Raw genomic sequence first — 25,644 nt, 5'->3', positions numbered from 1 at the left:
AGGTTCAATAATGTTTGTTCACTCTGCACGGCAAACTCAAACAGACGACATCTTCTGAGGCGGCAGGATTCACTCAGATTCTGCCTAAAGGTGGAAAGAGAAGAGAGATAGAAGTATTTGTAAACCGTCAGATAAACTTTCAGAGAAATGAGGTAATGGTTTTCTCTGGTAGAATCATTTAGCTTTATAAAAAAAGGTTTTAAAGGTCACATATTATGCTAAATCGTCTTCACCATGTTCCTCTAACTCTAATATGTGTCTCTAGTCCGTCTACAAACCCCCCAATGATGAGAAAAGTCCATCCTCTCCGTCTTCTGCCTGCTCCACTTTTCAGAAAATGTGTGCTCAAACAGGCCGTTTGGAGATTTTCCCTTCATGACATCACAAAGGGCAGTAACCCCTCCCCCAGGTGGGTGACACTCCCACAGCTAGTTGTTTGTTCTGCCCTCTGAGTCTGCCTTCTCACCGTAAACAATAGGACATGGAGCAAGAAAGCCCGAGCCACCCAAGCCCTTCCAGAGAGGGGGCGTGGTCAGACACAGCTCATTTACATTTAAAGGTACAGACACAGAAACAGCCTGTTCTGAGCAGGGCTGAAATAGAGGGGTTTATAGGCATGATCAAATACAGGAGGTTGCGGCTTTGTTTTCTTAGTTCACCTGATTGCTGAAAAAAAATGTTTTCAAGTAGCTTTGTTAGCTAATTGTCAATCACAGGTCAACCCCTCCCCCTCTTCCTGGTCTCTGTGACTCTAAACGGGACCATAAATAACTAAATGAACATCATGCTGTGGTGAAGAAGAAGTGAAACTAGGGATTGAGATAAACTCATCAGGAAAATGTTTACTAAGGGAATAAATCAACTGAAGAAGGAGGAACATTTGATCAGACTTTTTGCAACTTGTGAAGTCGCCCCCTGCTGGACATTCATAAGAATGCAGGTGTTAGTCATTTCTCTACTGGGTTCACTTCTTGAATGCAGTCTGTGGATTTATTGAATAATAGACATCTATTTAATTACCTCACTGGAAGATAAACAACCTTAGAAATCAGATTCTAAAATAAAACATATAAATGTCAGACGTGTTACCTTTCCAAACTCTCGGCTCTTTGTTCTCATTTTGTTGATCTGAGACTCAGCGATGTCTGCTCTCTCCTGAGCTTCCTCCAGCTCGTGCTGCACCTTCCTCAGCTTAGCGAGGTGGGTGTTAGCCTGCTCCTCCTGGTTAACAATAAAAATATATATAATTAATTGCACAGGCAGAAATATTTGGTGGTGTTTTGTTTGTGTAAATCAGATCAGGTCTTACAGCTTCCTCGTTCTGTCGTTTGTAGGCCTTCACTTTGAGCTGCAGCTTGTCCACTAAATCCTGCAGCCTCAGAACCGTCTTCTTGTCCTCCTCGGTCCGATACGTCAGCTCCTTCACTCTCCTCTCGTATTTACGGATCCCCTTCACCGCCTCACAAGATCTTTTCTGCTCGCTCTCCAGCTCCCCCTCCAGGTCACGCACCTACAAGACAACCCCCCCCCCAAAACCCTCCTCAGATATAACATCCCTCTCCATAACGCTCCAATGGTTTCACACAGAAGACTTTGATACCCGAGTCTCCAGCTTCTGGAGCTGCTTCTTGCCCCCCTTCAGAGCCAGGCTCTCAGCTTCATCCAGGCGGTGCTGCAGGTCCTTCACAGACACCTCCAGGTTTTTCTTCATCCTCTCCAGGTGGCTGCTGGTGTCCTGCTCCTTCTTCAGCTCCTCTGCCATCATGGCCGCCTGCATGAACACCAAGTGATGTTTAATAAAGCTTGACAGGAAAATGAAAGCACGCTCTAATAATACCCACAGCCACTTTATAAACCTGTAGCTGCTGAATAAAGAGGTTTTATTTATTTACGTCAGTGATGGCCTTCTTGGCCTTCTCCTCTGCGTTTCGAGCCTCCTGGACGGCGTCGTCCATCTCTCCCTGCAGCTGGCTCACGTCTGCATCCAGCTTCCTTTTCGCGTTCAGGAGACTCGTGTTCTGCAGCCGAGAGGGGGTTAAGACACCAAAGGTTAAGAGTCAATGATGGTTTAAACTCAAGAAGTGATGCAATGTTAATTATTGGACATTGGAGGGTTGAGAGCCATGAGAGTGAAACAAAGCAGGTGGAACAAAAGATCCCAGAGAGCTGAAGTGGAGCCGCTGAGTCGGTCGAATATTACTTCAATTAACGAGCTACACAGAGTCATGCATGTTGTTTGACTTATTTATATTCCAGCTCATATTTCAGTCGACCGTATGTTCCAGTGTAACGTTGTGATGGTCAGCGTGAGAACTGCTCGACGGTCAGGTAAATCAAAAGTGAAAATAAGCAGGAAGTCAGTTTTTGGTTTCAGCCATGCAGCAGAGAAGTTACAAGGATGGAAGAGTAAATATAATATCTCAAATGAGTGACGACAAACAAACACAAAATCCTTTCTGTGTGAAGTAACAATCAGGCTGAGCTCTCCTGGAGACTCCAGGTTCACACTACCACAGTGCACTTCTCGTCGTGATCTCTGGCAAGAACTGAAATCCCAGTACATCCAGAACAGCGCTGCTGGGAAGAGTGCGGGAACATGAGCACATCAAACCATCCTGCACCCACTACACTGCAGGCTTCCTGACACGGCAATGCCCCTCCCTACCTCAAAGAACTGCTCCCCCACAAACTCGCACAAGGACCCCAAAGATCTGCTCTAAGGGGGACAAAGCCCTCTACTCTGCTGCCCCGCGATGTGGAATGGGCTCCCAGATCACCTCAGCCCCCTACATACTCTCATCTTTGTTATTTGACTGAGTTCTTACGTTCTGGTTCCGTCCCTCTTCACGCCCTCACTGACACATACACACAGCTCACCTGAGCGTGCAGCAGAGCGACTCTCTCAGAGGCTTCAGTCAGCTCCTGTTCAGCTACTTTACGGCTTCTCTCCGACTGCTCCAGAGCCGCTCGCAGCTCCTCCACCTCCGCCTGCAGCAGGCTGCACCTCCTCTCCGCCATGGCCACCTGCTCCTTCAGCTCCTCCTGACTGCGCAGAGCCTCGTCCAGGTGGATGGTTTGTTCCTGCAGAGACACAGGATGTTAAACGACGTGCTGTTTATCTAAAATCGAACATTCTTGTGTTGGAGGTGCCGAACAATCCTTCACTTTGAGGTGAGACTGAATGTTCCTCAGCTGCTTCTGAGCCTCTGCAGCCTGCCGGTTGGAGTGGCTCAGCTGGATCTCCATCTCGTTCAGGTCGGTCTCCATCTTCTTCCTGATCCTCAAGGCGTCGTTCTTGCAGCGAGTCTCGGAGTCTAAAGCCGACTGCATGGTTTCCACGACGCGCTGGTTGTTTCGCTTCATCTGCTCGAGCTCCTCGTCTTTCTCAGACAGCCGGCGCTCCACCTCTCCTTTCACCTGAGCCAGCTCCAGCTGCACACGCAGGATCTTAGACTCCTCGTGCTCCAGAGAAGCCTGGAGGACACACATGAGGAAGAATATATTCATTAACATTGATAACATCGATTGAGGAGCATTTTTATCTTCCTTTATGTTACCTCAGCTTCTTCCAGAGCCGTTTGAATCTCCGTCTTCTCCGTCTCGGTTTGCTTCTTGGTTTTCTCCATCTCGTGGATGGCTTTGCCGTTCTCTCCGAGCTGCTCAGTCAGATCACAGATTTCCTCTAAAAATGACCAAAAAAACATAAAACACATTTATTAACCACCAGCTGGAAAACAACACAACTTCAAATCAAAGTAATGTGAAGGTTGAAACTGTTCTTTATGCGTTACATTAACTCCCACTGGACTTGCACAGAGTGCACTCTGTGAGTAGGTTACATACACTGTAAGACGTTTCTCATTGTCCACTGCACAGCTCCTACATTGCACCTTTTGTATATTTTGTGTTTTTTATTTTTTACATTTTTAAATTCTATTTTATATATTGTAATAGCTTCTTATACTTTATTATGTAAGTTGTTGCTATTTTTGCTTTATTTCCTTGTTAATTGTTTAGCACCAATACACCCTGACAAATTCCTTGTATGTGTAAATGTACTTGGCAATAAAACCTGATTCTGATTCTGATTCATGCTTTTCAGTTCTTCACATACCAGGACTGTAAACACGACTTAAAGTCTTAAATTCCAGACAAAGACAGACGATGTTCTTTTGGCCTGTTGTGATGTTATTTCCTGATTTATCTTTTGAAGCTTCACATCTGAAAAAAACTATTTATAGAAGTCATATTTTAGCTATAATAGTTTTGTGCAAGCGATCTCCTGCAGCCAGATCCCAGCCGCCGCCTGCCCCGGTGATGTCACCACGTTTTAAACTTGTTTAAAATAAGTTATGATGTAATCAACCAACGTACATCGTGATGATGTGGACAACAAACCCTCAGCTTCCTGTTGCATAAAGAATAAATGCTCCTGCCATCGTAGATTTGATGAAGTCTCTGTAAACTGCAGCAGAGAGATCTGCAGCAGCTCCAGTGATGAGCGCTGATTTACGTACGCTGCAGGTTTTTGTTCTCTCGTTTGAAGACCTCGAGGTGCTCCAGAGCTTCCTCGAAGGAGTTCTTCATTTTGAAGAGCTCGGTGCTGAGGGAGCAAGACTCTTTCTGAGATCCTTCCAGCTCCGCCTGACTCTCCTCGTACTTCTGCTTCCACTCGGACAGAATCTAAGAAAACACAGATTGTTGCTATGGTTATGGTTTTCTCCTTTCAGCAGTCTTTTGATCTCAGCTGCCGTATCTATGTGTGCAATGCATCACGATTATTGTTCCTGGTGCAAACTGTAAACTTGTTTTTTCACTCTAAATAAAAATGCTGCACGTGCAGGATTCAGAGAGCTGCAGAATTAGAGGATGTTATAAACCGGGTTTGTTCAACAGAACTCGCCAAACAGAAAGAAATGCAGCTATTGTTTTGCACAGTTAGCATGTGAAATGTCTCCGTTACCTTATCAAAGGTCCTCTGTTTTTTATCCAGACTGGCGGCCTGAGCGTTTGCTCTCTCCACGTCCGTCATGAGGTCCTCCACCTCGCCCTGCAGGCGCTGCTTCGTCTTCTCCAGAGACGAACACTTGGCGTTCACGGCCTCGTTGGCCTCCTCCGTCTCCTGCAGACGCTGCGCAAGTTTTTTCCTGTTCAAACGAAATAAGTTGGATTGATGATTGAGTTTGACTTTGACTGGACATTTCTGATTCCTTGATATCTGAGAACAATAAAGTGATCCCTGTGTTTTCAGGGTCTTATGTCCAATCAGACTGTCAGACACTGAGAAGGGCCGTCTTTGAACCTCCAATCAAAGAAAAGAGAGGGATGTGCCCTAGACAAGGGGCCTAGCGGGTAGAACGCTCAACCCATGTACAGAGGCTGAAGTCGGGCGACCCAGGTTCGAATCTGACCAGTGGCTCCTTTCCAAAAGTCAAGACAAAAATACTCCAAACGTTATCTTGGATAAAAACAGTCATGAGAAGATTAAACTCTTCAAAAAATAGAGACGGGACCGATCCAATCTACTATCAGTATCGGGTCCGATATGGTCATAATTTACATATCGGATATCGGACTGACGGCGCCAATCCACATCACCGATCAAGAAAGATGGTTGTTCACTTTAAACATCCTCAGCTCTGAAACAGTCTGGCTTTCAGACTGAACCGCAAGCGCCCTCATATCGTCTCCATGACGACGAGATGGATCAGCTCCTTCTATGTGACTACAAAGTACAATTCTTAGTTTAAAAGATTTAATTTGAAAAGCTTACAGCTGTTACTACTTCCTGTCTGTAAGTGAAGCTGGCTCATCGGTTCATCTCTATTAAAAAAGTCTCTGTAACATGTCACATTATCAACACAGTGAACGCAGCACACTGTGAATGTATGAAAGCTCACTTGGCCTCCTCCAGTTCATCGTTGCGTTGGATGGCGTCTGTCTCGTATTTGGTTCTCCACTGGGCCACCTCGCCGTTAGCTTTGGACATCCCTCTCTGCAGATCAGACTTGGCCTCCTGCTCCTCCTCAAACTGCTCCCTCAGCAGGTCGCAGTCATGGCGGGCGGACTGCAGGGCGTGGGCCAGGGCATTCTTCGCCTGACACAGAGGACGACTTCAGTTAATAGTCCAAAAAACGTAAGTTGGAAGCAGAATTTATTTAACTACTAGATCGATTATTTTCTCCTCATAAATTAGGATACCCCCGTTAAAGTCTAAATAACCTTTAAGTCTTCTTCACAGCTGTGGAAGGATAATTTTTATTCAAGTAGAAGTCTTTAGGCGTATTCGGACCGCGGGAAGTTTTCCATAGTTCTAGGAACTGTTGGAACCCCTCCCTCCCCCGCACCGCAGGAACTATGACCTACTTTAGTTCCTAGAACCTCGTTTAGAGGAACCTTTTTAGCTCCTGCTTCAGAGGCGGTACTCTCCCAGCAGCATGGCGGTGAGAATGCAGAAAAAAAAAGTCCCCATGGTGTCTAGATCTCAGGGAACTCCTGAGGGGATAGTTCCTTTTCAAAAAGTCCCCAGAACTGTTCGGTCCCAAAACACCTACTGCAAAACCCGGTGTATACGACGCACTTTTTACCTATTTTTTAACCGCTGCGTCTTATACACCGGTGTGAACAACATACCTACATAAAAAGCTGACAGACGCACCGTTATTACTGGGAGTGCTGCCGCCACCATCACACACTGCACGCGACCTGATGTGACTGTGAATTCATCCCCGTTCATTGTTTGTTGCACAGAGCAGACTGGCTGCGCAACCTTTTCACATCTTTTCTCCCTCATGAGGTCATAATGATGCATTTAAGGAAAACCTTGTGGAGCGCTGCTTTTGATTGAAAGAGTCATATGTCAAAATGAACGAGTGACAAGTCAGGCAGAGAGCTCGCAAGCTAGCGGTCTGTGCCCCACAACTTTCCCTGCAGGCTGAGAGTTCGAATACCGTATTGTAGCTAGTAGGAGAGCAAACTCCACAAAGTGAAAACAGACGGAACTAAAGGAGCGACACAGCTGCACAGAAACTGACCATTGTAGACATAGCTGAACACAACAGAAATCTTCAAACAGGAAGACAGTTTAAACTCTCTGAGAGACCTTCAAACACAGACTGCGTCTCAAATAACCATGTACTTTACAGTAATCTAAGACACTTGTAGGCTGTTGTCTGTCCATTGTTAGATGTAACACGCCTACCTGTATCGTCCCTCACAAATAAACTGATAAATAAATAAATAAATATACATATACTAACAATTACTAATAAATAAAGGGTACGACCATCAAATCTGTTGACCCTCACAGTTATTATCTCGGGCTTCATTTGTTTGCACGTTATTTAACAAACCTTTGTCTCTTCTTCCACCTGCCGCTTCAGCTCCTCGACCTGCTGACTGAACGCCAACTTGGCCCTCGACATCTGAGAGAGGATCGCTTCCTTCTCCTCGAGAAGACGAGAAAACTCTCCTGTTGGAGCAGAATCAGAGAACAGGGTCAGAACAAATCAAGAGTACTGTTTAAGCTTGCTACAAGATGTTGTGAGGACCCTATGAAGAATAGCTGCAGCTAATGGCGATCCTAATAAACTAAACACACTAAGGGGCCTGATTTTCCCCCACCAAAACGATCAGGGGGCGTGGCCAATTCAAGGCTTGTTGCAACTGATCATTTGTCCAAAGAATCCCCGGTGGTGCGGTGTCACTACTATTATTTTCGTGCTCCTGATCGAGTGGGAACCTCCCTGATGTGGAGTCATAAATACCAAACGTGTTTGATATTTATGATTCCAGGTCAGGATGCCTCTGACGGAATAGCTGCAGCAACCAATGAGAGCGTGCAGACCAGGAAGCATCACAAACCGGATGTTGTGTACTTTTGCATCTTTTTTTTTTTAAGCTTTAATTTATGACTTTTTGTGCCTTTATTAGAGAGACAGGACAGTGGATAGAGTTGGAAAACAGGGAGAGAGAGAGAGAGCGGAGAATGTAACGCGGGAGAAGCTGCTGATCAGATTCGAACCCGCCTGCTTGGAGGACAATTGCCTCCATACATGGGGCTCGCACACTAACCACTGCACCACCGGCGCGCCGTACTTTTGCTTCTTAAAAAAAACGCGCCCGGTCGTCTTCTCAGCCAGGACTCTGAACATATTGCTTGTCTAGTTTCTGTTTCTCGCAGCAAAACAAAACACAAGACAGGACAGCGATCTACCAACAGCGATCGTCCTCCATGTTTGTTTTTCTTCTGAAGTCACGTTTAATCACACGAGTTTCTGTGAGATCTCGTATCTGTGGAATCGTTTCTACAACCAGCAGGCGTGTGGTCTGTTGGTCGGGAATTGAAGATTGTCTCGGGTTCAGCCAGCCTCAGAAAGCCTCATCTCCGATGCTTACCGTTTTCATTCTGAAGTCTGGCCCGCTGAGCGTTGACGTCAGCGATCAGACGAGTGTTCTCATCGTGTTTCGTCCTATAATCACTCAGCTGATCTTCCAGAGCGTGACACAGTTTCTCAAAATGAATCTGTGATGAATGAAATGTTAAAGTTAGACTTTTTATATCGAGGACAATTAAAAAACACTTTCTCTACCTGTCGTTCTTACCTTTGACTTGACCGTGCACTCCACGTTTCCGGACAGATCGTCGACCTCCATCTTGAACTCGCTCTTCTCCTTCTCCATCTTCTGTTTGACGCGCTGCAGGTTGTCGATCTGCTCGCCGAGCTCGGCCACGCTGTCGGCGTGTTTCTTCCGCAGAGCGGCGGTCGTGGCCTCATGGTAGAGCGTCGCCTCCTCCAGGTCTCGTCTCAGTTTCTGAAACTCGACCTCTCTCTTCTTGTTCATCTCGATCTGCGTGGAGGTCGCTCCTCCGGCCTCCTCCAGACGCTCGCTGATCTCCTCCAGCTCACGGGAGAGTTCAGACCGCTGCTTCTCCACTTTCGCCCGGGCGACTCGCTCCACCTCAATCTCCTCCTCCAGCTCTTCAATGCGAGCCTGCAAACAGCAAAGACTGATCATCATCAGCATCCAGCAGAGTCAAATGAACCCTTCCTTTCCCGACGTACCTGAAGCTCCTTGATCTTCTTCTGAGACTGCACCGTCACACTCTGCTCGTCCTCTAGTTTGCTGACGAGCTGGCTGAATTCAAAGTCCTTCCTGTTGAACGATCAAACACTTTATTTAGAAAATACACATAAAGAAATGTTCTCACCATCAAGCGAGGACTTCTCTGTCACAAAGCGTACTTTTTAAGGCGTTCCTCCAGCTGCTGTTTGTCGTTTTCCAGATCCATTATGGACTCCTGCGTGAGTTTCAGATCTCCTTCGAGCTTTCGTTTCCCTCTCTCGATGTCCATCCGGATCTTTTTCTCTTGTTCCAGAGCGCCCTCGAGCTGACACGTGGACGCAATGTTTCAGTTAAACTATTACACCTAAACTCATGAACAACTTTCTGAAACAATATTAAAATACAGATGTTGGAGTGTAGCCCACACGTCCATCTTTTGTGTTTTTTACAAGTAGCACGATTGTTGTGATCGGAGGAGATTAAATGGTAAATGGAGTCTTGAGCTTGTATATTTCAACTTGTGAATCTCTGCTGTAAAAACTTTTTTTTTTTTTAAGTGGGTGTGTGTGTGACTTCCTGTGTTTCTGCAGCCAGCCTCTAGTGGACACTCGAGGAACTGCAGGATTTTACACTTCAGCATCGGCTTAATTTTTCAACTCCGGAGGTTGCTGCTAGGGTTAAAGTCACTTATGGAGTCTTTAGAAATGTGCTTTTTTTGTATTTCTACGTTCAGAATGATTTTGCATCAGAATGTCCTGCACACTGTTTAACTTTTTATTGGCAATGTTTTGATTGGACCTTCATCCAGAGGATTCAGTATGGAGGAGGTGTGGCCAAACAGCAGTTTGTTTAGGTTTAATGCTGGTGCTCATCTACTGGATCAATAAGTCTGACATTCTTCCTTTAATGTGAGTGACAAAAAGTGTTCTATAAATAAAGATTTTCATCATCTCTATTGTTGAACCTTTACGTTCGGCATGCTGCGATTACCCAAAGGTAAACAGAAGTGGACTCACATCGTCCACCTGTTGCTCCAGTTTAATCTTAGCTTTAGTCAGAGAGTTGACTTTGTCCTCCTCGGCCTGCAGGTCGTCCAGAGTCTGCTGGTGAGCCTCCTGCAGGGCCTGCTTCTCTTTAGACAACTTGCTGATGGTGTCGTCCAGAGTGGACATCTCCTCCGTCAGATTCTTCACCTGCAGACGGCGCAGGAAGTGACCCGTTAGTGACTCTTTCATCCATCATGCTGCCATTCCACACACACACACACACACACACACACACACACACACACACACACACACACACCTTGTTTTCAGTGGCATGTTTTTCCTTCTCCACTTTAGCCAGCGTGAGCTCCAAGTCGTCGATGTCCCTCTTCAGCTCGGAGCACTCGTCCTCCAGCTTCCTCCTCCTGGCGGTCAGCTCGGCGTTCACCTCCTCCTCGTCCTCCAGCCTCTCGCTCAGTTCTTTGGTTTTGGCCTCCAGCACGATCTTGTTCTTTATCAGACCCTCACACCTCTCCACTGCGTCTGCCAGACTCTCACATTCCTGTTTGATAAACACACAAAGTGTAACATTTAGCGGGCAGTTTTTCAGGCTGCATTCCTCCTGTGGTAGACTCTGTAATTTTCCACTCAACATGGGCTCGTGTCATTTTTAAAACCTGATTTTTAACATGCAAAACATGGTCGTAGTCTCAGTGATGTCACCCACTGGTTTCTGAAGAGGCGTTTTGAAACCGAAAGATAGCGGTCGTCATATTGCAAATGGTATTGCAAACTAACTTTGAATCAATCTAGAAACATGCTGGATCTCAGACGGGTTTTAAGCCTCCTGACAAACAGCTTTCAGTCCACCTGTCTGTTAAAATCAACCACACCCTTAACAACTGATTGATGAATAAATCTTTAGCCAAAATCAAAACAGAGTTACAGAAAAATCGTTTATAAAAAATCTGCTTTCGATACCACCTTTGTTTTCTGAATCCGGCTGTAAACATGTTTATTTCTGCTGTAGGGCCTTACTACTGACTACAATCAAGCATAGTATGTATTACATACTGTGTTGGACAGTAGTCTGTAGTCTGACCTCCAGTCGGTGGTTATTCTGCAGGCCTCGACTAAGCTGGTTTTCGGTCTTGGAATTAGGAATTAATGTTTACTTCCTCTTTCCAAAAACAGAAACCAGCTATGCCCGGCGTGGTATACTGCAGAATAACCACCGACTGCTGACGTCAAACGCCGTTACAGCATAGCGTCCACTTAGAGTCTGAAAAAAGCTGAAGAGAGACTCATTTAGACTATCATGATTTAGAGAATCAACAAAGATTACTGGTGGTCTCTTTGTGTGGTTTGGCCTGATTGAGATTATTTCCTCTGTTTACGATGGATGCTGCTGTCAATCATGTTGACCTCTGACCTGCCGCTTTGCATTGTGGGAAACAGTACATGAGGGAGACTGGTCTGATGCAGACTGTAGATTTTTCCTGAATCAGTACGACATCCGGGTTATTTTTGTCATACTGAGGATCTGCACATACTGCATTTTGGACCAATCAGGACGGACTGCTAGGATAGCAGGAGCCTCAATCTCCCGTTCTTTATAAAGTCAGCCGAGGAAGAGATCACCCAGAGCTGCTGCGTGGAGCTCATCTATATTTCATACATTAACTACAAACCCTTCACCAAAGTGTGTTTTGTGAACTCACATTTTGAATGTGCAGACTCAGGTCATTCTTCTCCTGAAGCAGAGAAACCATTTTGGCCTCCAGTTCCTTCCTCTTGGCCTCGGATTTGGCTAAATCCTCCTTACATTTGGCGAACTCCACCTTCATGTTGGCCATCTCCTTCTCGGTCTCGGCGCTCCTCAGCAGCGGCTTGATCTTAAAGTAGAGCTTCATCCACGGCCAGTGTTTGACGTTCATGAAGGAGCGGATGTTGTACTGGACGATGTAGATGGACTCTCTGTGAGGTGACGAGTGTTTGGGGTTTAGGTGGATCAGAACCTTTAAACAGATCTGCAGTATTTTAATGTAAACATGAGCCATGACTGTGATTACCTCCTCTCCATCATATTCTGTAACTCCTTCCTCTTGAGGAAGCCTCTGCACAGAGCCTGCGTGATGGTGATGAGAGAGGCCAGCCTCTCGTCCCTCATCTCCTCCAGCAGACCCAGGAGTCCCGCTTTGAAGAACACCTGCACAAAATAAGAGTTCAGGTAGAGAGTGAAATAATACATCAACAACAGGACTACAGATTAAAGAATACGACATAAACTGCACATCACTACATCCTTTGTTTTTCAAAATAAAAAGATACTTCGACCGGTTGAAACATGATTTACAGTATAAGACAAAAGGCCTTAAGATGGAAGAACATGTTTTTTGTTGTCTTGAAATATGGACGTTAAAAATTAAGGTTTTATTTAGTAAATGTCACAAGCTGTGTCCAAAATGCAACAATGGTTGCAACATCTGTACTGCAAGTGTTCTCCATCCATCCATTATTTATACCACTTTTACCACTCAGGGTTGCGGGGTACTGGAGTCGATCCCAGCTGTCATTGGGCGAGAAGCGGGGTTACACCCTGGACCGGAACCAGGGCTGACATATAGAGATAAATAACCAGTCACACTCACATTCACACCTACGGACAAATTAGAGTCAGCAGTTAACCTAACGAGCATGTCTTTGGACTGTGGGAGGAAGCCGGAGTACCCGGAGAGAACCCACACATGCACGGGGAGAACATGCAAACTCTACACAGAGAGGCTCCTGACAGACGGGGATTCAAACCAGGAACCTCCTCACTGTAACCACTGCACCACCGTGCAGCCCTGCAAATGTTCTGCCCCGTCAAAAGACTGTTAATAAGAGGAGAACGAAGCGTTTGCTGAAGTGCTGAAGTGTCTTAAACCTGTCTTCAAAACATCCAAATGTTCGTTTTATTACGGTCACATTAAGAGTCGAATCGACCATCAAACAGGAGGAACCTGTGATTGACAAGTCGATACCATGGCAACCTGGCAACAATGGACTATGTGTAGCAAAGCAGATCGGTCATATTGTCCCAAACAGTCCCATATTTCCCAAAAATCAAAGGTTCTCAATCGATGACCTCAACCAGGCTCTGCCCACTTCTTTTATTTGGTCGATGGTGCTGGATGAAATCACAATAAAGAACAGATGTCAAATAGTGTCATGGGATGCTGCTCTGTTTTTGTCGGTGTGCTCAAACAGAAACCTGTGTCTTTTTTTAGAGAAGTGCATGTCTTTGGTTTATGTGCAACGTTCAGGACGGTCTCTCCTGACAGGAACAGAACCTGCCAGACTTTGTAAACTCTTCAGACCTGTCCAATCCCTGCACTATTTGAAGTAAGCATCAGATGGAATATTTCCAAAAAGTTACAGGAAATAGATGATGCGGCCTCCCTATTCCATCGTTAGAGAGAGAGAGAGAGTTTTGGCCCAGACGTAGTTACCTTGGTGTGGCCAAACTTATACTGAGTGTGATCGACATCGATGGAGCCCAGGAGTTTCTCCGCAGCCTTTTTGTTGTCGATGAATTGTCCCTCTGGGATCACGCTCGCATTCAGTACTTTGTACCTACAAGACAAACTCCGGTTAGTGACTCTGTTTAAAAGAAAAACTCGAGTATGAATGTTCGCTCTTTACCTCTGCTTGAAGTCCCCGTACAGGATCCTGCTGGGGAAGCCTTTCCTGCAGATCCGGATTCCTTCCAGCACGCCGTTACACCTCAGCTGGTGGATGACCAGGTGGTGGTCCATAATACCTGAAGTGAGCAGAGGCGGGTTAATAAAAACAGAGTCAGTAACATGCAAAAGATGTGATAAAGACTTCACTCTTATCACCTGGAGTTTTAGTCTCGTTTGGGATCAAACAGCGGACAAAATGAGGATGTGTGCAGCGGAGGTTCGTCATTAACTTCCCCAGATTCTCCTGTGGGAGGAAACAGAATCATTTTCATTCATATTAAATGGTATCAGAATATTTCTACGAGTCTTGTTTCAGTGTGCCATTACCCTGAAGAGGGCCGACACAGTCTGGAAGGACGAGCCCTTCTTCTTTGCGGCTTTCTTTGCACCTCCCCCGCCTGCAGCATCTACAAGAACAAAAGTTTTTATCATTTAAAATCTGAACCTCCAAATAATAAAGCTGCTCATGGCGAGGCATAAAAACAGACTGCAAATGTCTGGATAGATGTTTAAGGTTTAGTTGACATGATGCTTCAATATGTATTCGAATCCAAACTGATGCTTCAGTTTCCATTGTTTTTGCAAAAAGCAATAGAAGACCTTGAATCGACCAATCAGGGAGATCCTGACTGAGTCACTCAGAAGACACGGCCAATAATTCAAATTTGCACAAATTGGGTACAAAAAGTGGAGTATTTTTGTCTTTAAAACTCATATAGTGGAGATTATATGAGGTGGCGCAGTGTTTGGTAAGGGGGATGTGGTCCTCCGGGCGGGCGGGCGGGCGGGCCGTGTTCGAATCCGACCTTTGGCTCCTTTCCTGCATGTCCTTCCCGACCCTCTCTCTATCTGGTTTCTGAACTCTGTCTCTCCGATAGAGGCATAAAAACCCCCAAATTAAAATCTATTAAAAGACAAACGTATAAAGTGTTACGATGCTGGATGTTCAAACTAAACGTGGGCAAAGCTTCAGATCATGATGTAAAGGTATGTCGGAGTTATCCCAGGACAAGTCTGCAGAGGGCGCTAAAAGTCTTGTTCTGCAAATCACGCCGTAGTTCCCCGATATGAAACAAAGAGTTTCATCAGATGGCTTCAAGCCTCTACGTAAGCCAGTGAGTTGAGAATGTTAAAAATGCCCAACGTGGATCTGCGCCGTCAGTCTGACATCTAATATGTATAATAATATCAGACCCGAGAGCGATATTAGATCGGATCTGTCCCGTCTGTACTCACATTTGGTAATGAAGAAAAATGAAGAGATGATTTTCTTTTTTACTTAATTTTTTAAAAATGTTGCAAATGTTTGGCAATTGCAGAGCGGCCGACCTACGGAGCAAAGATGACAAACACTCCAGAGATTAAAATTAATTTAGATTCTACGTCAAACTTTTAGGACATTTGCAGAAAGCTATAGCGCCATCTTGAGGTTCAATACGTTATTTATTCAGCCAGAGTTGCAAGTAAACGTTTCAACCCCACTAAACGTGATGCAGCGATGTTACCAGATAGGCATTCTGGGAGATTTCTCATAACGCTCGGTATTTAAGGGCAGTGTAGCCCGAACCCTTCCCCCTGCCCCTCCAGTCCAACAAGAATCAGGACGCGTTACCCGTAGACGTGAAGGAGCAAACGTAGGGCTAAGAGGGGGGGACTACACCCCAGTCTGCCCCCATTCTTACCATCAACTGAGGAGTAGGAAATGTAGAGGAAGGCCAGCAGTTTGAGGCTGGCCTTCTGGTAGAGCTGGACCACGGTCTCGTTCAGCGGGTCCTTGTTCTTGTCTAACCAGCCCGTGATGCTGTAGTCCACGGTGCCGGCGTAATGGACCAGAGAGAAATGAGCCTCGGCTTTGCCTTTGACGGGTTTGGGTTTCTGGAAGTTGTTGGATTTCCCCAGGTGTTGGTCGTACAGTTTGTTCTTGAAGGTGGTGTCTGAAGCCTTGGGGAACATACACTCCTCTTCAAGGATGGAGAAGATCCCCATCGGCTGGCGAGCAAAGAGACATTTTAGAACCATGATTTGTGACGTTTTTCTTTCTGATTTGAAATGTTTAGAAACAAACCTTTTCGATGAGCTCGATGCACGCGGCGAGGTCCATCCCAAAGTCGATGAACTCCCACTCGATGCCCTCCTTCTTGTACTCCTCTTGCTCCAGAACAAACATGTGATGGTTGAAAAACTGTTGCAGCTTCTCGTTGGTGAAATTGATGCACAGCTGTTCCAGACTGTTGTACTGCAAATTGCAGAATGCAAAAACAATCAGTGAATATCTACATCATCTATCGTAAAAACACTCGGTTTAATGCAGACCTACATCAAAGATTTCAAAGCCGGCGATGTCCAGGACTCCGATGAAGAACTGTCGGGGTTGTTTGGTGTCCAGCATCTGATTAATGCGGAGGACCATCCACACGAACATCTTCTCATACACCGATTTGGCCAAAGCACCGATGGAGTTGTAGACCTGCACGATGCCATGAAAGTGAAAATAAGAACTTTGAACATCATCAAATCTGAGGTTAAAGCAGCTGCCAAGCGTTTCATCATCAAAAGCAGCTTCTTTAGACGGTAAATGGACTTCAGCTTATATATTTATTTTTTAGTCTTCTGACTACTCAAAGCACTTTTACACCGCAGGTCACACCTACACATTCACACACTGATGGTAGAGGCTGCTGTGTGAAGGCCCTGACAAACCAAGAAGATCATCGGCCGTCCGTCCTAGTTGGACCGTCGATGAGCGGTCGTCGCCCTACATTTTGTGGTGTGTCTAGCTCCGTTGCTACCCGGTAGCCTTTTTTTGGCCGGTGTCAGCGGTCGGTGAGAGTAATCTCTGTGATTGGCTGTTGGGAGGTTTCATTTTTCTCCATGCTTTCACCCATTAGTGCGGTTTCTCCTGTTGTGTCTCCTCCGCCTCTTCTTTTCTTTTTCCACTAAAAGACCAAGGGCTGACAACGCCAGCGCCATTTTCAACTTTTTATCGCCCAGGTTCCGTCTATGTGTGGGTTCACTGGTACTGGCATGTCACACATTATACATTTTATCAGAAGTAAAAAAAATGAGTGATTAGAGCCACTTGAAGGTCATATAACACATTATCTTTAATAAAAAGCTAATCAAACATAGACTGTTTCAGGAAGTCATGTAGGGTGTGATGACTATTAACGGTTTCCTGACCTGCTGCAAAGTCTGGCTTTTGGTCACGTACTCGTTCCCGACCTTCACCCGGGGGTAACACAGAGCTTTGAGCAGGTCTGCAGAGTTCAGGCCCATCAGGTAAGCTGCTTTATCAGCCACTGATCACAGAGAGAGAGAGATAGAGAGGCAGAGAGAGAGAGAGAGAGAGAGAGCAGAGAGGCAGAGAGAGAAAGAGAGAGAGAGAGCAGAGAGAGAGAGAGGCAGAGAGAGCAGAGAGAGAGAGAGAGCAGAGAGAGAGAGGCAGAGAGAGAGAGAGAGAGACAGAGACAGAGAAAGAGAGAGAGAGAGAGCAGAGAGAGAGCAGAGAGAGAGAGAGCAGAGAGAGAGAGGCAGAGAGAGAGAGGCAGAGAGAGAGAGAGAGACATCAGAAAGATGGAAACCGAGAGAGCGACATCTAGAGAATCTGAGGAGACAACGAAAGACAAAGATTTCAGGGACTGAAGGATACCCTCTGTGCCGTCTGGCTCCGCCTGCTCCTCCCTCTGCTTCTGCTTGAACTTCATGTTCCCATAATGCATCACAGCTCCTGTCAGCTTGTAGATGCCGATCCTCTCCTCTCCGGTGAAGCCCAGGGTGTCGATAGCACTCTGAAAGAACATCGGAACAATGGTAATGTGAGAATCGGTGAACGTTTCAACATCGGACGGAGAAGATAAAGATCCTAAATGTGATTTACGTCCGTGGCCATCAGCTCGTCGCTGTCGTCAATACTCGCCACGCTGATCTCCCCCTGACTGACAAACGGGTAATCATACGGGTTTGTGGTGATGAGGAGAGTCTCTGGAAGAAACAAAGGATATAAAAGCCTGACATGCACAACATTTAAATACAAATCACAACATCTCATCTCATCTGAAGTGACATTAGATTTTAACCAGTACCAGTAAAAATGAAGATGCTTTTATACTCTGCTAATTTAAAAATTGAGATCATCGTGAGCGCCTGCATGGCGGTGTTGTTCGAGGCGGCATGTGTGTTTAGTTTTGCAACATGGCATATGAACAGTAAGAAGTCATGATGATGAGAGAGGATACCATAAACAGTATCACTGAAGATGAATGCACATGTGATTGTTTTTTCAGGATCCATTTTTCCACTTGACAAATGTTTAATGTTTCTGTGAATAAAAACTCAAACACACGGCTCTCTCTGTTTTGTTACCGATCAGCTCGGGCTTCTTGTTGGACATGATCTGGTAGAAGATGTGATAACTCCTCTCTGCAGACAGCTGAAACGTCACTCTGGATTTTTCCAACAAGTCTGTGAAGGAAGACGAGAAGACTTAGAAAATAAATTCTTAAAAACACACAAAAAAAACCTCCTCTAATCGACCCAAACTCACAAGTTTCTATGTCAGCAGACGACAGTTTTCCTGTCGTTCCAAAGTGGATTCTGATGAATTTACCCTGAAAAAGAAAAAATGTATAATCAATAAAGAAACACAACTTGAGAAAACAGATAATTGTTACGAGCTTAATCTTTTTTGTCTACTCACAAAACGCGACGAGTTGTCGTTTCTGACAGTTTTGGCGTTTCCAAAAGCCTCCAGCAGAGGGTTTGCAGAGATGATCTGATCCTCCAGATTCCCCTGAGCAAACAACAAGAAGAAATTTAAAATACTAAAGAACCAAAGACTGTAAATATTAAAGGACAGAGTCTTAGTCATGTCCCCCATCTGTTCCTGCAGGGGGCGCTGGAGTCCCATCGATGGCGGTCTCCATGCTGGAAATAGCTGTCTCAGTCTAACTTTCAGTCAACCTAACGACAGGCTGAGAGCTGGAGCTGAGGCGGGTTTTAAACCTCCTGACAAACCGTTACACAGCACCCACCTGTCAATCAGGTCAGCTACACACCTTATTGTGAATGACTCTTATCCTTCATCAAATCAAAACTGATGAGTCATCAAAACATTCACCCCCCCGTACAGTGTGTGTCGATCGAGACATGATCTAATCAGACCTATTTGTTTTTTTGAACCAGGCTGTAAACATGTTAATTTCTGCTGTAAAAACAGGCTTTTTAGAATGGGTGTGTATGTGACTTCCTGTGCTTCTGCAGCCAGCCTCTAGTGGACACTCGAGGAACTGCAGGATTTTATACTTCAGCATCAGCTTCATTTTTCAACACCCCAGGGTTGCCGCTCTCATATGAGTGTTGTAGTTTCTAACATTTCCTCTATTTGAATAAAGAATGTCTTAATAACATCACCTGTAGTTTTCCGGCGGCAGCAGCATCTTTCTTCTTCTCGCTGGACCCTGCGATTGTCGCAAAGTACTGGATGACCCGCTTGGTGTTGACAGTCTTTCCTGCACCAGATTCTCCACTACAGAAAACAAGAAAACATCACAAACACACAGCAGACATGTTTTATTCCCTCTTTGATGAAGACAGGAAATACATGCTGCAGAATTCAATCAACATGGAGCTTACGTGATCAGGACGGACTGATTCTCTCGGTCTGCAAGAAAAAGAGGACACCGCAGTCATATCAGAACGTCTCCATAAAATCAGAAAGAAAACAGATGATTTCTTTAAAACCTCGTGACAGTTTACCGGTGAGCATGAACTGATAGGCGTTGTCAGAGATGGAGAAGATGTGCGGAGGAGCCTCCTGGCGCTTTTTGCCCCTGTAGGCCACCACCACCTCCTGGTTGTAGACCGGGAGCCACTTATACGGGTTCACAGTGACGCAGAACAGACCAGAGTACGTCTGAGACATGTAGGACAAAACATTCCGTTTCAGAAAATATCGAGAAAGTATCACATTTTCATTTGGAGAAATTTAAGCATTGTGTTTTAACATTTGTAACCCAGACATTTTCCAAAAGTTTGAACCGTTCTGTCTACACAAACAGATCATTGAGGTGAAAATAAACTTGCCCTCTCGATTCAAAGGTCACATATTCTCCTCCTCATGAACAAGATTAAATAAATCTCAGAGCTCCCAAAACTTGTCTGTGAAGTTTCTTGTTCTAAATCCACTCTGATCCTGTATTTGATCATGCCTATAAACCCCTCTATTTCAGCCCTGCTCAGAACAGGCTGTTTCTGTGTCTGTACCTTTAAATGTAAATGAGCTGTGTCTGACCACGCCCCTCTCTGGTAGGGCTTGGGTGGCTCGGGCTTTCTCGCTCCATGTCCTACTGCTTTTCCTGCGTTCTAAACTCTCTCCATTTTTCAAAAGCATCTCATAGTTTGAGCACGTTTCTGCTCGTGGAGCTTATTAGAAACATGCAGAGGCTTTTTAGGTCGGGTACAATCACTTCTATCTGAACCAGTTCTCTTGCCCGCTTCCATCGCTGCAACACCTGTTGGTTTGACCTGATAACTGGTCTCATATCTGGCAAACCGAGCGTCCAAAACGGCCGTGTGGGGGTCGCCTTAAAACCGCCTACCTTCTCTGGTCCAAACAAATCCAGAGCATTTAGGACCAGAATCTAAAGTTAGAAGGAGGACATACTGGCTGCTGCATTGTTGTCAGAGAAGCCAGCACTTCAACATAGCATGTTTCCTTAATGTCTGATCATAGAGTAAGGTCACTTTATCATTTCACTCACTACACATCTTACTGATTGGACTTTTAAAGTGTATAAAAGAATTGTCTGCTTCCCGTCTCTTCACAGCAGCTCTGATATTTTAAGCATCACAGACGGCTGCAGCTCTGCAGCTGGTCAACACGGTGTGTGTTGGCGGCAGCTCCTCTGACGGCGTGAAGTTATGAGCCTCATAAAACTGCGAACGTTTCCTCACTCACATAGATCATCCACGCTGCGTAACGCTCTTTGAGGTTGTACAGCACGGCGGCCTCGTTCAGGTGCGTCATCATGGCCATGTCCTCGATCTTATCGAACTTTGGAGGGTTCATGGGGAAGATTTCGTCATCCTTCACAGTAACGACCTGTGAACAGAGAAACGACCTCCATCAGAGGAGCATTAGAGAGAGCAGGGCAGAGATTAGCCCCGTCCACTGCTGATGTACCTGCTCTGTCACACATCTGACGTACCTGCATCAGTTTTAACGTACCTGCCCTGCATCAGTTTAGACCTACCTGCCCTGCATCAGTTTAGACCTACCTGCCCTGCATCAGTTTAGACCTACCTGCCCTGCATCAGTTTAGACATACCTGCCCTGCATCAGTTTAGACATACATGCCTTGCATCAGTTTAGACCTACCTGCCCTGCATCGGTTTTGACGGTGGCTTGGCCGCCCTCTTTGCTCTGCAGAGTTCCTTTCAGAAACAGCTCCTTTGGATCCATCACAAACACGGCGCTCTTGGCGTCAAACGGTCGGTTCTGCGATTCGATCCTCTCTCGTTCCGGTCTCCTCAGGTACGGGGCCGCCTCCCCAAAAACTCTCATCTCAGCATCCGAACTCATATCTGCAGCTCACCCCTGAGGGGACTGAAAGAGGCAGGGGTGAAAGGTCAGATGATATTGTTTTGATCCTCAGATGCCAAAGAAAGTTATATAATTATTATGGGAATATTAAAATCTAAATCAATCTTTCTGCAGGTAGAAAGATTAAAAAGATCCCTTCTACTGTCCGCTCGATGATGGTGATGGTGAGGTCAGCAGAGGTTGCTTTAATGAAGAGTTAAATACTTTCATTTTCTGCTGAAGCTGAATCACTTTTTGTAATGTTTGGATTATTTAGAAAAGCTGTAAAAGCTCAGTACTCAACACACATTAACATTTCACTGAGGTGCACAACAGGTTGTCTACTGAATGCAACTGTTGCAGCGAGGAATAGCTCAGAGTGAGATAAACAGGCTGATTAATTTAATTAGATGAAATAGAAGTTGCAAATCTCTGCCAAGCTGGAATAACATTGAGATATCAATTCATGTTAATCGTAAAACTTAAGCACATCTTGAAATGTTTGACATCACAAAGATATAGTTTCATGACTTAAAGTATTGAGATGATGATCTATCATAAGGCCTCAGGATTCTGGTCTTATCACTGTAGAAAAAACTGATATCAGAAATCAGGATCAATACTTGGTCTTACCTTCCTCCACCTGTAGACACCTGAAACAAAAGAAGCTGTCTCTATGACACAGCCGTGTTTCTTCACCAGCAGAGTCCCAGCTGAAAAATGTTTGAGTCTTTGACCCTTTGCTGCTTTTATAAGGTTCCTCTGAGTTCATGCAGAGACAAACGCCTCTATATTTAGGTCAAAGCTCTCCTCCCTGCGCTCTGTGGGAGGAGAGCGGCGATTATTCCGGCATGTGATATCACCAAGATGTCACCCAGCTTTTGTTATAAATCCGCGTCAGCTGAAGAAAAGAATGAAGCCAGAGGAGAGTGACCTCTGAAGGATGCTGAAACGCTCCCGGCACGCAGACAGACACAGACACACATGCAGACAGACACACATGAAGACACACATGAAGACAGACACACACACATGCAGACAGACATGAAGACAGACACGCAGACACACACAGACACACATTAAACACACACACACACACACACACACATTCACAGACAGACAGACAGACAGACAGAAAGACAAACACACACACACATGCAGACAAACAGATATGCAGACAGGCACACAGGCACACACACACACACACGCAGACACACACACACACACACACACACACACACACACACACACACACAAACATAAACACACGCAGACTCACACACACGGAGACACAGAAATGGTTATTTGGAATTTTGGTTCCGTCTACGCTGAGGTTACTTGTTTTCCTGTTTGAATCCAACCCTGCTTAAATTTTGAAATAAAGTAAGGCCCTTCCTGTAGATGGACGGTCAGGACATGAAGTTAAGCCCAGAAACAGGAAGTAGTTAGGGATCCCAAAGTGAGGTGAAACAGCTCAAAGGAACGGTAACAAAGGTCAATGTGTGATGTCATAAGGTCAATGTGTGATGTCATAAGGTCAATGTGTGATGTCATAAGGTGGATATTACTTTGGACTCGTCAGCTGAGCTGTCTGAGAGTTTGTTAAAGTGAAATGAGACATTCAAAGATGCAGCAGTGTCTTTCTTTATCATCACTGAGACTACAGGGAGACACTGAGGACGACTATGTACAGTGAGCCTGAAGGGACAAAATAGAAGGAGATTAATCGTGTTAAAAAAAGTGTTTATTTCTGACCTTAATTAATCTGGATTAACTAGCTAATGCTGACAGCCGTAGTTATTACCTTCATTTATTTATTCTATTTTTATAACACAACCCTTTCATCTTCATTAAAAATGTTTTTATTTTAAATCTCATGTTATTTATCTAACTCTCACACTCTTAACTTGGTTTTTCTTTGAACTTAATTTCCATGTGAACACTTTGTCCACTCGTTCCCCTCATTATAAAACATCCCTCGACGTTTTGATTGTATGAATGGGGAAAATAAATAAAGTTTATACTGATGATGATTATTATAAAGTGTCTTCCATGTGATGAAGGAGAGTTAGTGTTGAAGAACAAACCATCACGCCACAGCCTGAGGATTATTAGCTGATTTTTAAATATTACACAGAATCCATCCATCATCCTGTGATTGCTTTGACGGGCTTATAAATAAAAGCATAGCTGATGAATCCCCCGACAGAAATTCCCCCAGGATCCTTCTGGGGCCGGCTTTAGAGATTACGGAGGACTAATGGTCGTGTCAGAGATTTGGAGGCCTCATATTTGTCCTGCCATCATCGTCCCAAAGAGGGACACTGCAGGACGGGAGAATAATACAAGTTCAACAAAGAGGCACATCGTCATACCGCAGACTTTCAAACGAGACACAGAACATTTAGGAAGTATTATTATAATGATTTCAAATACAGGTCTGTGTTTTTAGAAGAATTAGCAATACGTCAAGTAACACTGTAAACAAAGCGATATTTTCTGAAACATTTATTCTGATTTCATTACAATTTTTGAGAAATTGAATATGGTGGCTAATAAAGTAAGCTCCTGGGCTAGCAGCAGCCTCCCGTGTTGAAGAATGAAGCCCATGTAGAAGTGTAAAAAATCATGCAGTTCCTCGAGTGTCCACTAGAGGCTGTCTGCAGAAGCGCAAGACGTCACATACACACTCATTCCAAAAAGCCTGTTTTTACAGCATAATAGGTCTGATTAGCTCATGTCTCCCATCTTCCCCTACCATACATTTGGGGCGGTTGCCCACCGCCCTAACATGATCCCACCACCACTCAGAGAGGAAGTTTTTGTTTACACTCATTAGTTTCACCAACAGGGACAAACACAGACTTTATTTTTTAGCTGGGGAGTGTGCACTCACACTAGGCAATCTGTACCGTGCTTAAGCTAACCCCTAAAGTCCAGTTTGTTTGACTTGTGTGAGCGCTCCGTTCCTTGGCCCTGGCACGCTTGGAAGAGGTGTCTTCAGCCCCGGGTATGAAACCTGGACAGCCTTCATCATGGAGAAATCCCGGAGTGTTTTGTCTGTATCTGACTAAAATGACTCAAAATGAGCCACAAGGTCAGTAAAGTAGCCGTCATGTTCTCTGTGTTGTTCAACAATGTGTGAACACGGACTCGACACGCCTCCCTTTTATTTATTTATTTTCGAGTGCGCTTGTCTTGTAAACTTAGCACGCTTCATGGTCACGTAAAGCCATGCATGTGTTGTATTACGACGTTATGTAGAAAAGGGAACCGTGCTCAGGCCCTGTGAGTGCAGGCCAGCGGGGGGGACAATAGTTCTTCAGCACGGTATAGGAAAACTGGTCCTAGTGTGGGTGCCTCCTAACTTGGGCTCCAACTTGTGCTGAGGTGGAATGAAGTTTGTGTGCATACACACAAAGGATCATCATATACTGTCCTCACTAATCTTATTTACTTCTGACATCAAGGTATACTATCTAAAATGTGTTGTGGTAAAAATGTTAACCTTATAAAGTCAATACAATGTTAAAAACATGGAGAAACAATGAGTTCCTACCTGTCACTCAGAGAGGCCACGCCCCAAATCCTACTTAAGCCTTAATGTAATGTAAACAGGTGAGTTGTATAAACATTCAGCCCGTACAGTTGAAGAGAGAAATGAGCTCAAGAGACCCAAACTGTTTTTGTACCAGGCTGTAAACATGTTTATTTTAACATGGGGTTCTATGGGGACTGACTCACTGCAGGAGACAGACTCTAGTGGACGCTGGAGGAACTGCAGCTGTAAAGTTGGACATTTTAACATGGGGCTCTATGGGGACTGAGTCACTGCAGGAGACAGACTCTAGTGGACACTGGAGGAACTGCAGCTCTTTATTGTCTTAATTTTTCCGCTCTGAAAGTTGCTGTGAGTATAAAAAACAAAGACATAAATTTGATATTGATCCTCTCATGTACTTCTTGGGGAAAATAATATAATATCTCCCTTCAGATTCTCTGTAACTCGACTTTAAAATGTGTTTAAATGCAGACAGATGTCAGTTCACTAGCTTTGACTGATATGAGGTCTTCAGACTGTCGCCTAATCCTCGAGTCGTGAGGGGAAGATTAGATATATGTAAACTGACAAAAAGGGTGTTAAATCATGAACAAGCAGCCAATGAACCTTCAGCTGAATCTCCCCCCATCTTAAACATGTTACTGAGTCACTTTAAATAATAAAAGAGGAGTGAGATATTCTTGGGGCCTGCCCTGAGAGGACAATCAGTTTAAGGACAATGAT

General features: G+C 44.9%; 1 protein-coding gene across 1 annotated transcript; it reads right to left on the bottom strand.

Moving 5' to 3' along the window:
* Positions 1-270: 270 nt before the first annotated feature.
* LOC132954996 (myosin heavy chain, fast skeletal muscle-like) lies at positions 271-22,055 on the bottom strand. The gene is made up of 39 exons (XM_061027578.1): positions 21,993-22,055; positions 21,156-21,383; positions 20,736-20,879; positions 19,535-19,691; positions 19,412-19,439; positions 19,190-19,304; positions 18,477-18,569; positions 18,324-18,387; positions 18,143-18,241; positions 17,658-17,761; positions 17,430-17,568; positions 16,961-17,079; positions 16,098-16,247; positions 15,846-16,016; positions 15,463-15,769; positions 14,108-14,187; positions 13,937-14,024; positions 13,740-13,857; positions 13,547-13,670; positions 12,125-12,261; positions 11,774-12,029; positions 10,372-10,614; positions 10,083-10,259; positions 9,246-9,391; positions 9,066-9,156; positions 8,605-8,994; positions 8,398-8,524; positions 7,353-7,471; positions 5,901-6,097; positions 4,964-5,147; positions 4,518-4,683; positions 3,558-3,682; positions 3,166-3,474; positions 2,878-3,081; positions 1,893-2,018; positions 1,601-1,771; positions 1,310-1,510; positions 1,090-1,221; positions 271-318 (listed from the first exon to the last, which is right to left on the bottom strand). Exons 2-39 carry the CDS (start codon positions 21,357-21,359, stop codon positions 271-273), a joined length of 5,853 nt encoding a protein of 1,950 aa, XP_060883561.1. The 5' UTR covers positions 21,360-21,383; positions 21,993-22,055.
* Between the last annotated feature and the right edge of the window lie 3,589 nt (positions 22,056-25,644).

Source organism: Labrus mixtus, chromosome 21 (genome assembly GCF_963584025.1).
Source record: "Labrus mixtus chromosome 21, fLabMix1.1, whole genome shotgun sequence".
Taxonomy (NCBI): domain Eukaryota; kingdom Metazoa; phylum Chordata; class Actinopteri; order Labriformes; family Labridae; genus Labrus; species Labrus mixtus.
This window is presented reverse-complemented; position numbering and strand designations above follow the sequence as displayed.